Raw genomic sequence first — 14,018 nt, forward strand, 5'->3', positions numbered from 1 at the left:
AATCAAGTAATTTACAAACTGTATATCTGTTGCACGCACTTTAACTTTGTCGATTTTAAATTGAGGTGCAGGGGTGGTGAAGCAACTGTCGCTAGGAACAGGAGTAATGCAGAGGAAGCGTGCTTTTCTAACACGTGGCTATCCTCACTGTCGATAGTTATCTTTCTTTCCTGAGAAGGAATTTTAGCTAGCATTCTCAATGTATAGGGAATTGATTCATAATTCATTCTAGCATACACACACCACTCGAACACAGCACATAGAAAAACGAGTGGCATTCATGATTTATGAAGTGAAAGTAGATATTTGACTATGATAGCAATGAAAACAAAGACAAGGAACTGAATGGATTTGCAATATTACTTACCGACTGAAAAGTAAGTACAATTCATCTTTCGGCATTTTAAAAAATAAGTGTGTTCCAATAAAATTTGTTTTCATTCTTCAGTTTAGTTAGGCGCTAATGCTCGTGATAGTGATGGGTACTAGCTAACAATGATTCCACTCGAGGATAATGGTCTTAGAAAACTTGTGAACAACTGGCCTATCGAATAGGCAAGAAAATAGAGGTAGAAATAAATTGAAGATACCTTGCCGGGATAGTACCAGAACGGTATAAGCCATAGCCTCATACCAAAGTGTGGCAGGCATTAGCGGGAACTTAACTGGGAATCTTTGGAACCAATACGACGCTGTTCTCGCGAAACACTGGTGGGTAGATTTAATATAGCCTGTCGTCTAACTTGCGTAGGCATCATGAGAACTAGAGACATTAGGTGCGTTTAGCAGCATATTGACAGCAATTTTTCTCTTACTCAGCAAGCGAATGTAACAAGCCAACAAATCGACAATACTGTTGTACAGTCTGTCTCGTCCACATGCTGTGCAGCGGCTAATTAGGCACGCATCAGAGTAGATGTCATTGAGGTCCTGACCCATACCCAACATAAAATAGGCATTTAAAGTAAAAGCATTTATATTCCACCTCTATATGTATTTCTCGGCTGACTCAAGGACGAAAATGTGGCACGAAAACTAAGAATATGGATAACTGCTGGACAGGCTAGAAATTACAAGCTATGAGTAACACAGGATCTCACCATTTTCTTACGTGACGGATACCAACGTCGATTCCGTCTGCGACATGAACACCTGCAGAGACCATTCTAGCCAGGAAAGGCATATGTTCACAGTTTGACCAAATCTGCTACCAATAAAAACTCCGACGCCTTTGTAAGTCCACAGATAGTACTGGCAGACCACCAGAAGTCGAGTAAGGCAGAGCAGAAGTGGATAGACTCTCCACTAACAATAGAATAACAGAAAGACTAACTACCCAAAACTAGTCAAAGCACTCTTACAGTCATAATCAGAGTTCCTGTATTCTTAATAGTGGTGCTATTTGAAATACTGATAATATCAAGTTCACAGTACGATTTTATATTGAGTGTATTATGTCTTTATGAAATTTGTGAATATTTGTCCCCATTGTAATTCTTGGATCGACTCCATGATCTTATTAACTTCTCCAACTTTCTACTCAGAATTTACAGTTACTTTATTGCTCTGAACTGCAATTCCGTGGTAGTTACGGTAGAGCGATGTAGTAAATACTACTGTATACAAGTCTTTATTACTGTTTTAAAACATTTTACGTTTTTGGTTATTGTTATTATTCATATCGTAAACATCTGCGCCACTTTAGACAAGTGTCTGCAGCAATATAGCCCAGGGACATAATACTGACTGGGGATAATTCACGTGTGGGGTTCTCAAAAGTTTAAATTTAAAGTCACTACTATTCCACGTATCTGTAAACGATCTTCCGTCTAATATAAAACAAGCAGAATTAGTTCTTTTTGCAGATGAAACTAGCGCTGTAATCAGTCGAAGCATACATACACAAAGAGAAGAAATAGTAAACAGAGTTCTTAAAAGTATCATTGACTGGTTTTCTGCGATTGACCTCATCCTCAGTTTTAAAAAGGCTGCAACATATTCAGTTTTGCACATTTAGGGGTGCTACAATGATGGTAAGTGTTACGTCTGGTAGGGAAATAATAAATACTGTATAAATTTCCAATTTCTTAGGTGTCAATACTGACGAAAATGTAAACCGAAAAAAAAAACACATTTACGAACTCCTAAAAAACTTAGTTTAATCACATTCAGATTCAAATAATTGGAAATCTTGGGGCCAGACAAATCAATAAGTTGACATATTCTTCATATTTTCATTCAATACTCCCATATGGATTAATTATCTGGGGCAACTCATCTTTAAGAAAGAAAGTATTAATTGTGCAAAAGCCTGCTGTAGAATAACGTGTGGTGCTGATTCACGATCATCTTGTAGACACCTATTTAAGTAGTTGGGTAGCCTGACTACTGCTTCACGGTATATTCATTCACTCATGAAGGTTGTTGTAATTAATTCACTACAATGGTGTTCATAATCACAATGCCCGAAGGAAAAATGGCATTCATTACTCCACAGTAAGGTTGTCTTTAGAAGAAAAAGAGGCGCACAATTCTGCAACAAGGATTTTTGATCACTTCCCCGCCGATATAAAATGTCTAGCAGACAGCAAATAAAAATTTGAAAAAAAAATCTGAGAAAGTTTGTTCTTCATATCTCCTCCTACTCTGTAGAAAAACTCCTATTACTGAAATGTGTAAAAGGTGATGGGTAGGAATTACTAACTCAAATCTGTATATGTCTTTCTTTCATTCGGAAAAAAATATCTTAGAAGTGTTCGAAATGTAACCGTATGTCCAAATTAATTTGAGATGTGAATGTCAAATGACTCGTACCACATCGTTACGCTCTGTCGTGATGAATGATCCCTGGTTCATGTAACTAACTAGCTAACGAATTTACCATGAAATTTCAACCACTCGTGAAGACATGAAAGTTAATATTACACGAGCTTCTTCTGCTATCATTTCTCACGAAGTTCAACCGCTGTGTTGCCCACATCCAATAGTTTAGCACCATGTATGACTGAAATGGTCACCATTTTGAACACGTATTATAACAACGTTAACTGATCTCATTAAATTACTTACAGTACATTTCATCCTAATCTTATTGTACGCGTTTGCCAGAGCTCTCGTAAAATGTTAAAACCATGATCTGATGGAAGATTATTACTGTTCAACCTAATATATTTGCATGCGTATTCGGATGTGTTATTAAATAGCAAATGACATAACACGTCAACCATTTAAAATGACAGAGTTGACTATCATATCTCCTGTACCCTTCCAACTGTGAAAAAGTGATGAGCACCACGCTATGCCCCTTTCAATTTAAGTAAATTTTTATTGTTGATAAATATGACTGAGATATTCCCTTAGGCAGTCTGAGGTGCTCCAGCTATATATAGGTGTAGGGTGATGTAGTTTACAAAGACACCTTAACTTCGATACATAAGTGGTGGTGTCTTTGGAACGGTATAGGGTACCTGAGCAGGAAATTGAAGAAGGAGACGTGCACGATGTCCGTGGGACGACCGACGAAGGTGACGCGGCAGGCGGCACCCCACGGCTGCTGGCGCGTGTCGAAGTAGCCCGAGCGGACCTCCGCCCCCGAGTACGTGACGTCACACCCCGGCAGCTGCGGCGCAGCGGCGGGTGGCGCCGGCGGCGGCGGTCGCGGCGCGCTCGTTCCGTCCACTGCAAAACAACAACCAAGACCCGCCTGTCTAAGCTAACGTACCCATCACATGAACGATGATGTCATTGGCGGTATGTTTATGCTAATTGTAAAACATGAGATTTCCAAGGTCGTAAAGGCTCAGCAAAAAAAAAAAAAAAAAAAAAATGATTCAAATGGCTCTGAGCACTATGGGGCTTAACAGCTATGGTCATCAGTCCCCTAGAACTTAGAACTACTTAAACCTAACTAACCTAAGGACATCACACAACACCGAGTCATCACGAGGCAGAGAAAATCCCTGACCCCGCCGGGAATCGAACCCGGGAACCCGGGCGTGGGAAGCGAGAACGCTACCGCAAAAGGCTCAGCAAAATGCAGAACTGCCCACCTCTGTCGCTTTCCCCGATAGTAGATATTACGACTGTCTGTGAAAACCATATAACAGAGTCCCTGATCAGAACTGTGCATATGCAATAGACGACATAGCCATTACAACACGTGTCCCACATTGTCACCATTTATGTGAAAGACGGCTGCAGCATGTATCCTTATCGAAACTCGTTCAAAAATGCCAGGACTTGTTCGGAGGGCACTAACAACCATCCATAATGCGTTGCCGGAATTGGTTGACACTGTCAACAGGTCTGGGATACACCAAAGCTGTTTTAAATATCGCTACACAAAGAAAAATCGAATAGGTTCAAGTAAGGGAACCTTGAAGGCCATCACATATGCGAGCCACGGCCGATAAACTTACTGTCGAATATTCGTGCAACCTATTCCTGAACAATTATGCCCGTGAACAGTTATGAGAAACATCATCCAAATACGAGGGTTGGAACTTTAATAGCGCCAACTATTTATTTACAGCTCGTGCAAAATAGACCGGTTTCCGTGAGATCACCGAAGTTAAGCGCTGTCGGGCGTTGCCATTTTTCGGGGTGCACTCAGCCTCTTGATGCTAATTGAGGAGCTACTCGACCGAATAGTAGCGGCTTCGGTCAAGAATACCATCATAACGACCGGGAGAGCGGTGTGCTGACCCCACGCCCCTCCTATCCGCACCCTTCAATGAGGATGACACGGCGGTCGGATGGTCCCGGTAGGCCACTCGTGGCCTGAAGACGGAGTCCGTACAAATAGATATGTGTTTCAAAGTTTTACTGAACTTGTAGGTAGTAACCAGCGTTGTGTATAACCCGTTGCCAGCGATGTGGAAGTCGTAGGATACTCTTAGCAGTGCCAATTGTATTAACAGTTCGAGCACCGCGGTCTATTGCCCGACGAATTTGTAGCAGTTCTGAAGCGAGTGTCGTGAAACATTTCCTTCAGTTTAGAAATGGAGTTGACCTCACGAGGGCTTAAGTCAAGGGAGTGCAGTATGTAGTATAGCACTTAGCAGCCCCAACAGTCAAACAAATCAGTAACAGCTTGCACTGTACGTGCTTCAGCATTGTCCTGCGAAACGATGGTCAGGTTCTGCAGAAAATGTCATCACTTCTGTCTCCAAGCTGGTATTAAGTTGTGTTCCAAAAATGAGTTCATCTCGATTTCTAAACTGATGGAAACACTTCACCGCATTCGCTTCAGAACTGTTAAAAATTCGTCGGGCAATAAACCGCGCAGCTCGAACTGTCAACACAACTTTCACTGCTAAGAGTATCCTACTTCAACATCACTGGCAATGGGCTATACACAATGCTGGTGACTACTTTTAAGGTCAATAAAACTTTGAAATAAGTATCTACTTTGTACGAGCTGTAAATAAATAGCTGTCACTATTAAAGTTCCAACCCTCGTATTTTCAACATGAAAGTATTCTTAGTTAATAACAGTGTCGTAACATTGTTATGACTGCACTCGTCCATGTGTCATATCAAGGAAATGATCGGATTCCGGACCTATGTTTATTGCGAATACGTGCTTGATTCGCTATGCTCTACTCCCCCTTTCGTTTGTACCTATATTAATCACGTCCTGTACAGTGTCATACCGAAAGACAAACACCGTTCTTGCCACTGTTAATGACTAGTTGCATAAACGGTTTCCTCTACTGCCAGAGGCCAACTGCAGACCCATATCTAATATAGGAGGTGAAAGGGGTACATCAGTACAAAGCTCATCGGAATGCGATATGACAACACACGCAGCGGGATAGACTATTAAAAATAAAATATAGAGAAAATCACACCTAAATACAACGAACCTAGACGTCATCTGACCGAAGTTTAAGCGAAAAGTACAGACTTCGGGCAAATTTAAATATCAAAATTGCTATTCATATTGTCACGTGGATGACACCATAATCCTGTACCGTCATATAGCAAAGGTTACCTGTATTTGTTCTTCTTTATACCTGCGTGTTTTAACTGTTCTAGTTATATTTAAATAGCATTACTTGTAATAATTGAAACACATGTATTTTAAATTTTTATTTTGGTCAGCTTTTAATGTAAAATTTTAATTTATTGTGAATGTGGCTGCTCCCTGATGTTGAACTCCGAATCCCTGTAATTATGTATGAATTAATTTGATATTTTGTGTTTTTATTGTAGGCTGTCACTGCAGGAGAGACCGGGGAAACAGTGACGTACCAGGCAATACGGACACAACAACATTGTCCGATGAAAAGCGCTGTTGCCAGTGGGAGATAGTGCTGCAACATAGCGGACGATGGAAGATGCAGGGCACAGTGGCAGTGAGTACTTGTAATTGACCGTTTTTTATGGTGCTAAAACCAATCCATTAAATTTTGGTTTATGCTTATTTTGAGGCAAGCAATTCAGTCAATTTTTAGCGGTAATAACTATAACGCACGTAAGTAGAATGTTTGATTTGTGACTCTTTTAACATGAGTTTTGCAGCATTTAGAGCATTAGTAAAGCCTGGTCTTCTCTAGCACGTTTTAGTGGGGTTATATCGACAGATGACTATTGGACAATGTCGATTGCACGTCGATATTTACCCTGGCTCCAAACTTCAGGAAGTAATGTATTACATATAATTTTCTATAGGGAGAAAAAAATAAATCAATCAATCAATAAACCAAAGAGGGTTAAATGAACTAGAGAAACATTGAAAAAGGCATTCAGTTTAGTGAAGTGAGTAAGAGACCTGAACAATGTATTAGAGGCGCTGACCGTGCTGAAAATTACACATTATGACTGATTACCATGAAATACACACAAGAAATTTGGCTTTTGGCAAATATTTGCTTTTTCTCCGGAACTAGAATTAGTCAACCGTGTGACAACATTGGCACATTATACTGTACTATGGCACTTCCTGATTGAGTTACTACGAATGCCTATTACCTTGCCGAAAAACTGTGCAAGCAAAATTTCAATGAAAGTACCGAAATGTCTGGAGAAGACTGGGTTTCTGGTTTTAAGAAGAGAAATCTTAAAATAAGGTTCAGAAAACCATCAACAACAAGTATCAACACAGTTATAAGTTCCAGTAAAGCTGATACTGATGTATTTTTTTACAATTTAAATCCATTTGCGAAAATCGTGCGCTGTACATATTTTGAGGTATGCTAAGATGATAAAATGTGTTAGTTTCTTAGATCATGAATTTCATTCCTTCTGTATTTCATACTGTCGATATTACCCTGTAAGAATGTCGGTACTACAAAGGCACTCGGGGCAGTACTGACAGGTCGCAGACTTGAGAAAATGTTTATATATCTCCGAAAGTATTCCACACTTTTCGATTCTTTTGTTACAGCTATACGTCTAACACTCCCGCGTCATAGAGGATGCTATAAATTTTATCATGCTAGTGACAGAATAGAAAACAAAACGAAAAATCATTTAAGGGAGCAGTGTTCCCCCGGTCTCCCCTGTATATTTTAACCTCGTTTCACGATCAGCGTTGTACTGTCGTAGCTCTTTCTCCTCTTTTATTACATTTAGATCTTAATATGACATCTGTCAAGAGACGGAACTGCAAAGCCAAATAAATATAAAATTTGACTCAGACAGTCTTCGTTTTTCTTTTCCCAGTGATCCAGTTGTAGACTGACGCTCACAGCAGGTGGATCGGTTGCTGTGCCGTAGATGCGAGTACCAGACCCGATGTCGATCAGCACTGTTGCTTTTTTTTTTTTTTTTACTTCGAGGAGGTGAAGAAGTTGTTAGAGATACTAGAGGTAAACAAAGACTACTGACTATGGTGAATTACACATTGGTTGCAAGTAGTACTTTTATGAAGCCCGTTTCTTCATAAGGTCATCGTTAATCATCCAGTTAGAAGACGAAATGGGAAAATAGACATCACAGAATTATGTTACATGATCCTACATTACTGTGTGCAGACATTGTCACTGTAACTGTATTAAGCATAGGAACAGTTATGACAGCGTAGGCCCCATGTTCGTGCAAGCATATTAATATTTCAATGAAGTGCGTTTCACGCCACAGTGTTCTTGTGGTACTGTAATGGATTTGTTACATACAGTATATTAACTGGCAGGACATCATAAATTCATTTTAAAGCTTTTTTCATGTTACTATAGTTCAATTCTTTTATCTTGGCGGTTCGCGCAAGCCCGCCCAGACGCGATAGATTGCTGCGTTGCCAGTTGTATGCGCCAAGAGAAGTAGCACCATAGTATAGTTCGAAAATTTCAGTTTAGGGCGGGGGGAGGGGGAAGCGCAGAAGTAAAGCCACCATGGCCGCATTAACCCTTTCGCTGCTACAGAGACGTCCTCCCCGCATTCCGCGCTGTGCGCGATTTTGTCATCACTGCACTGCTCGCCTGTGCAGACACATGATGTTTCGACTGCTTTGACACTCTTTATCATTCGATTTCACAAAAACTATTTGGCCCAAAAATTTGATTTTTCCACATCTTCTTGACTGATACCTTCCCCCCATAAATGACTTAATTTTGTTTCGATGTTGAACGCAGTTATTGTGCAGCGTTAGATATAGTAAATCATTGCACGAAACTTTGAAGAATTTGCATAGGTAAACGTCCATAGCATATACTTTCCGTATGGTCGATTTTAGTTGCCACTAGAAATATCAAAAAATTACATACAAACGAAGAGAATTCATGAAGTAAGACACTTCGATATTGTTTTTAAGTAAAGAAAATATTAAGCACTGAACGAGGATTGAATTCGGCACTTGTCACTTAGCAGCTATTCACTTTAACCATTACACTAACGCAGCTGGTCCTGCAATAGACGTCCCTGAGGACTTTAAAATATCACGTAAAATACCGACAAACACTGCTGGTATTGTAAGTAGGCTGTATAGGTTTTTTTATTGGTAACGCCACATAGCGCTCTGTATGAAAATCACTGGCTGTGCTGTGCGCAGTCTGTGGCTGGTTTGCATTGTTGTTGCCTATCGTAGTGTTGGGCAGCTGGATGTTAACAGCGCGTAGCGTTGTGCAGTTGGAGGTGAGCCGCCAGCAGTGGTGGATGTGGGGAGAGAGATGGCAGAGTTTTGAGAGCGGATGATCTGGACGTGTGTCCATCAGAAACAGTATATTTAAAGAACGGATGTCATGAACTGCTATATATATTATGACGTTTGAACACTATTAAGGTAAATACATTGATCGTTCTCTATCAAAATCTTTCATTTGCTAACTATGCCTGTCAGTAGTTAGTGCCTTAGTAGTTTGAATCTTTTATTTGCCTGGCAGTAGTGGCGCTCGCTGTATAGCAGTAGTTCGAGTAACGAAGATTTTTGTGAGGTAAATGACTTGTGAAAGGTACACGTTAATGTTAGTCAGGGCCATTCTTTTGCTGGAATTATTGAAAGTCAGATTGCGTTGCGCTAAAAAATATTGTATGTCAGTTTAAACACAGTCATGTATAATTTTTCTAAGGGGACGTTTCAGTATGTCTATGAATTACTCACCTTTCGTCGAAGTACAACAGGAAATAAACAATTACCATTGTTCTTTATTGCGAAAAAGTGGTTAGTGAGAATGATACAAAAACCTTTCCTTGCTATCGCCTGAATTAGGAGGCTTATTGCTTGTTTGGTTTAATTAATTAATAGAATATGAATCAATTGGTATAAAGAATGCTTTTTCCAAACTTTCTATAAAAGAAAGTCTGCTATCGAGACATTGCTTTTGTTCAATTACTTTATTTATGACTGAACGTTTCTGAAACTGAAGACACTCGTCTCTGCTCTGCACTGCAGTCGACTTAGCTAATGTCGTTCTCTGTCCATTGGCTAACTGTGTTTTGTGACGTCAGATGCGCAGAACGAACCTAAACTCGCCGCCGTCGTAAATGACGCGCACTTTAGTTGAGTTATACATTTTACAGTGATTAGTACAACACAAACTGAGTAATAATTTAACCTTCAACAGCCTGCCCTCCCTGGTCTTTCCCACCTTGCTCGATCTCCAGTGGGTCGTCCATTTATACTGACCAAATATTATTTCTTCACTCCGGGGTTAGAGGAATTAAGGTACGCACCATTTCATCTCTCCCTGGTCTTTGCTACCGTAATGCGAGGCCTCTTTCTCCTTTGTCATGTGTTTTGCTGTTATGTTCCTCTCAGCGTTTGACCATTTTATTGTTAGGTCGCTGACTTCTTGAAAGTTTCTCAATGCTAGCAAATATTCTTTGTTCCATCTTATCGCAGAAAGAATTTTCACTCCTCTTTGCAAATCTTTCTGTGTACTCGACAGGGGAAAGTTGGGTAATGTAGTTAACAGATTCCCGTTAAGAAAGGGCTTGGAGTCAGTGTTTCCGATCTCCCATGTCTGATAGTTCAGTTGATGATGGCTTCTATTTGTAATAATAAAGTCCTAAAGGTTTCTTAATCTGCTAGCGATTTTGTTCAAGTTTCCTGATGTAACGTTTCGTTGCTCCATTCATGCGTTCCCACCATGTTCCCTGCCCCCCTCTCAAGCCGCCCGTGGTGTAACAAATTTCCACAAGACACCTTTGTGCGCAAAGTGTTGGCTGATACTGACCCCGAAGAAATGATCGATGTTCTTCAGTAACGTATCTGCTATTTGAAACGTTTCAGCATGATCCGAATATACAGTATTAGGCAATCCTCTTCTTGCAGTATACGAGGGGCGTTCAGAAAGTAAGCTCCGATCGGTCGCGAAATGGAAACGACTATGAAAATCCGATAAAGCTTTGCACAGATGTGTTGGGTAGTGTCTCTAGTATAACCCCAGATAGCATCACGTCGCTCTTCTCATTTTTGAGCTCGCAGTGAGTGCGTAAAGATGTCTAGAAAATAGTGTCTGCCGCCAAGTACGAGGGCCTGGTGAGAAATTTCGCCTGAAGCTATGCAGCTAACATTACATAACTGTCGTGCTGTTTCGTCTTCACGACAATTCTCAGCCGCATTCTGCAGGGGCAATGAAGATGCTCCTGCATCGTTTTCAAATGGAAATGTTAGATTACCCACAATACAGTCCGCAATTGTCTCCCCCTGAGTTTCATCTCTGGTCACATGAACCGCTGTCTTTGAAGACAACATTTTGACACAGACAACGAGGTGTAGGCCAGCGTGGAGAATTGGCGGAAAGCACAGGCGGCTGCCTTCTATGATGAGGCTATTGAAAAGTTGGTACAACGCTATGACAAAAGTCTAAGTCAGAACGGCGACTACGTAGAGAAGTAGCTGAAAGGTGTAGCTAATTGTTACAAGTAAAACATTTCTGATGTTCACTGTGGTTTCAATTTGGCAATCAATCGGAGCTTACTTTCTGAACAGGCCTCGTATCTTCTGAATGCCTTCAAAACTTTATCTGAGCTCATATCTGATGCGAGTTAGAAGTGCCGATCTCTTGGTGAAGCACATGTGAATACACGTAAATTATATATTTCTGGCGATCCATAGACTCAACTTGTTTCGAGAAAGAACCGATGATCCACTTTGGCAACATGTTGCCGAATATTACGAAAGGTAGTCTAGCAAAATCTAAACTTGTTACTGAAAGTTAGTTAGTGAATTAAATGCCATCAGGTGGCTGAGGAGGTTCTGTCTCGCATCCGACGATGCTTACGCCTATCTTACAACGGAGGCATATGTGTGAGACATACTTTATTGTTTTTCTTCCCCATAAAATCCAAAATCCAGACCGTAATCCAGCTAGTACTATAGCAGTGGTGTAATCGGTGAGTCTCTGTCGAATAAGAAATCTTGCAAATGGATAAGTATATTTTAAGAGTAGTGGATGCTCTTCCAGTACGTTCAAGACTGCAAAGTGAAGATGTCCTCCAAGCCGTGTGAGTCCATACTGAAGGAACTGGTTGTAATGCTCTGTCTTTGATTCCTTGGAAACTCGGTCTTGTATCTGAGCGCATAGTATTCTGTCGGATAACTATCCTGCTGGGCCTTCCGTGTCCATCTGCTGTTTCATGAAACGTATGTTACGTGAGAGACCAACATAATTATATCGTTTCAATGGTTTATTGTATTACTAGTCAGAGACAGAGACATCACAATGATTAATACGATAAAAACCGAGTGTTTATATAACTATCAACAGGGTCATTCAGCTAAGCTGTTCACTTCAAAACATTTCAAGATGCGTTTAAGATCTCATAATTATGTTTCCATTCATATGAAGTTTCAGAAATTCCTTACTTATCCACGTAGAGCCTCACTTGGTAACGGTATTAATTACAGAGGTAGCGGCATAAACTACAATTTTTCAAATGGAACTGTGGTAATTTTAGCTGTTAGTGTCAGAGTTCTAAACGAGACGAATTCAAATGCCTTTCAGTTTTGAAAATCCGTTTACTAGATTCTGAGTAACCACTATATTTGCCACTTAAAAGTTACTTATTTTGAATATTAAAACCAATTGTGGTATTATGTAGAAGTTCGTGATTCCGTAACATAATGGGGAAATACGTGACGTCGGATAAGGAGGGAACGAAGTGTTGTACCACAGCGGCATCAGTTTAAATGGGGTACCGATGTAAGGTAGCTTTCATTCTGTGTCGTTCTAGTATATCTGATGTGGACAACGTTCTGTTATATACAGATCTAGCGAAAGTGAATAAGACTGGAAATAATAACACGTTCATCCAAATACCGCTACGAAAATATTACAGTCATGCAAATGTACAACTTATGTGGGTTACAGGAAAATACGCGAGCTATTCGGAAAGCAAGATCCGATCGGTCGCGAAATGGAAACCACTGTGAAAATTCGATGAAGCTTTGCACAGATGCGTTGGGTAGTGTCTCTAGTACGCTCACCGACTACGTCAAGTCACTCTATTTTCGGTTCTGAGGGCACAGTAATCATGTAAAGACGCTTAGAAAATAGCGTCTACCGTCAAGTACAAGAGACTGGTGAGTGAGTTCGCCTGAACGTAAACAGCCTACATAACATAACTATCACGTGACTTCTTCTTCAAGACAATCATCAGCAGCATTGTGCAATTGCAATGAAGATGCTCCTGCATCGTCATCGATGGGAAGTGTTTGACGACCTAGTTTACTGCCCGTAATTGCCTCCTTCTGCGCACTGGCTATGAAGACAACGAGCTGTAGACCAGCGTAGAGAATTGGCGAAAAGTACCGGTGTCCGCATTCTGTGACGAGGATATTGGAAAGTTGGTACAACGCTACGACAATAGTCGAAACGTCGACTATGTAGTTCAGTAGCTGGAGGCTGTAGCTAACTGATGCAAATAAAACAGTTTTGATTCTCACAGTGGTTTGCATTTCTCGGCAGATAGGAACTTACTTTCCGAATACCCCTTGTATAAGCAAGTGAAGATCTAGCGAATCATTTGAGGAGATATCGCACACTGATAACTCCGTTTAAGGTGTGTGATGTGGCCGTAACAGGGAGGCGTAGCCCAGGGCCCAGGTCTGCAAGTCGGTGTCCACTGGGAAAGGGATGCTTGAGACAGGCGGAGGTCGCCGCTGGTAGGGAGTTACTCGGAATGAAGAACTACGGTCTGCTGGGCACAATTGCCCGGCGTAACACCCGATGATCACGGACTCCTCAGAAGCCATGCGCCGGCTTAAGTACTGGCGACGCGGAGGTATACAGGGTGGACTCCTTTCTGGCAAGTGACTTGCGGAGAAAAATACTCCCTTCCTCGCTGCACCTCCCGTCGTCGATTAGAACGAAGCCGCGTTGTATGTATTGTTATTGCGCTGCCTTGCTGCTTGGTACTGTTATCATCGAGCTGGCGTGTAAACGCCTGCATAGAAGCAGATCAAGCCTGAAAGTAAGACCACCCGTGGCACGCTGGTGTACGTGATGTTGTACCAACTCTCAAACCATACTGTGTACTCGTTAGACTGTTAATTCCGGTCAGCAGATCATTTAATTCTTCTTCACTTTCACTCAGGATAGCAATGTCATCAGCGAATCTGACAATTTGTATGA

General features: G+C 41.0%; 1 protein-coding gene across 1 annotated transcript in view; it reads right to left on the reverse strand.

Annotated features, from left to right (window-relative positions):
* LOC126484867 (uncharacterized) overlaps positions 1 to 14,018 on the reverse strand; it is a 245,847-nt gene that overhangs the window by 74,528 nt on the left and 157,301 nt on the right. The window contains exon 9 of the mRNA XM_050108464.1: positions 3,468 to 3,678. Coding sequence (XP_049964421.1) covers positions 3,468 to 3,678 — 211 coding nt within the window. The remainder of the gene's footprint in view (positions 1 to 3,467; positions 3,679 to 14,018) is intronic.

Source organism: Schistocerca serialis, chromosome 6 (assembly GCF_023864345.2).
Source record: "Schistocerca serialis cubense isolate TAMUIC-IGC-003099 chromosome 6, iqSchSeri2.2, whole genome shotgun sequence".
NCBI classification, from domain to species: Eukaryota; Metazoa; Arthropoda; class Insecta; order Orthoptera; family Acrididae; genus Schistocerca; species Schistocerca serialis.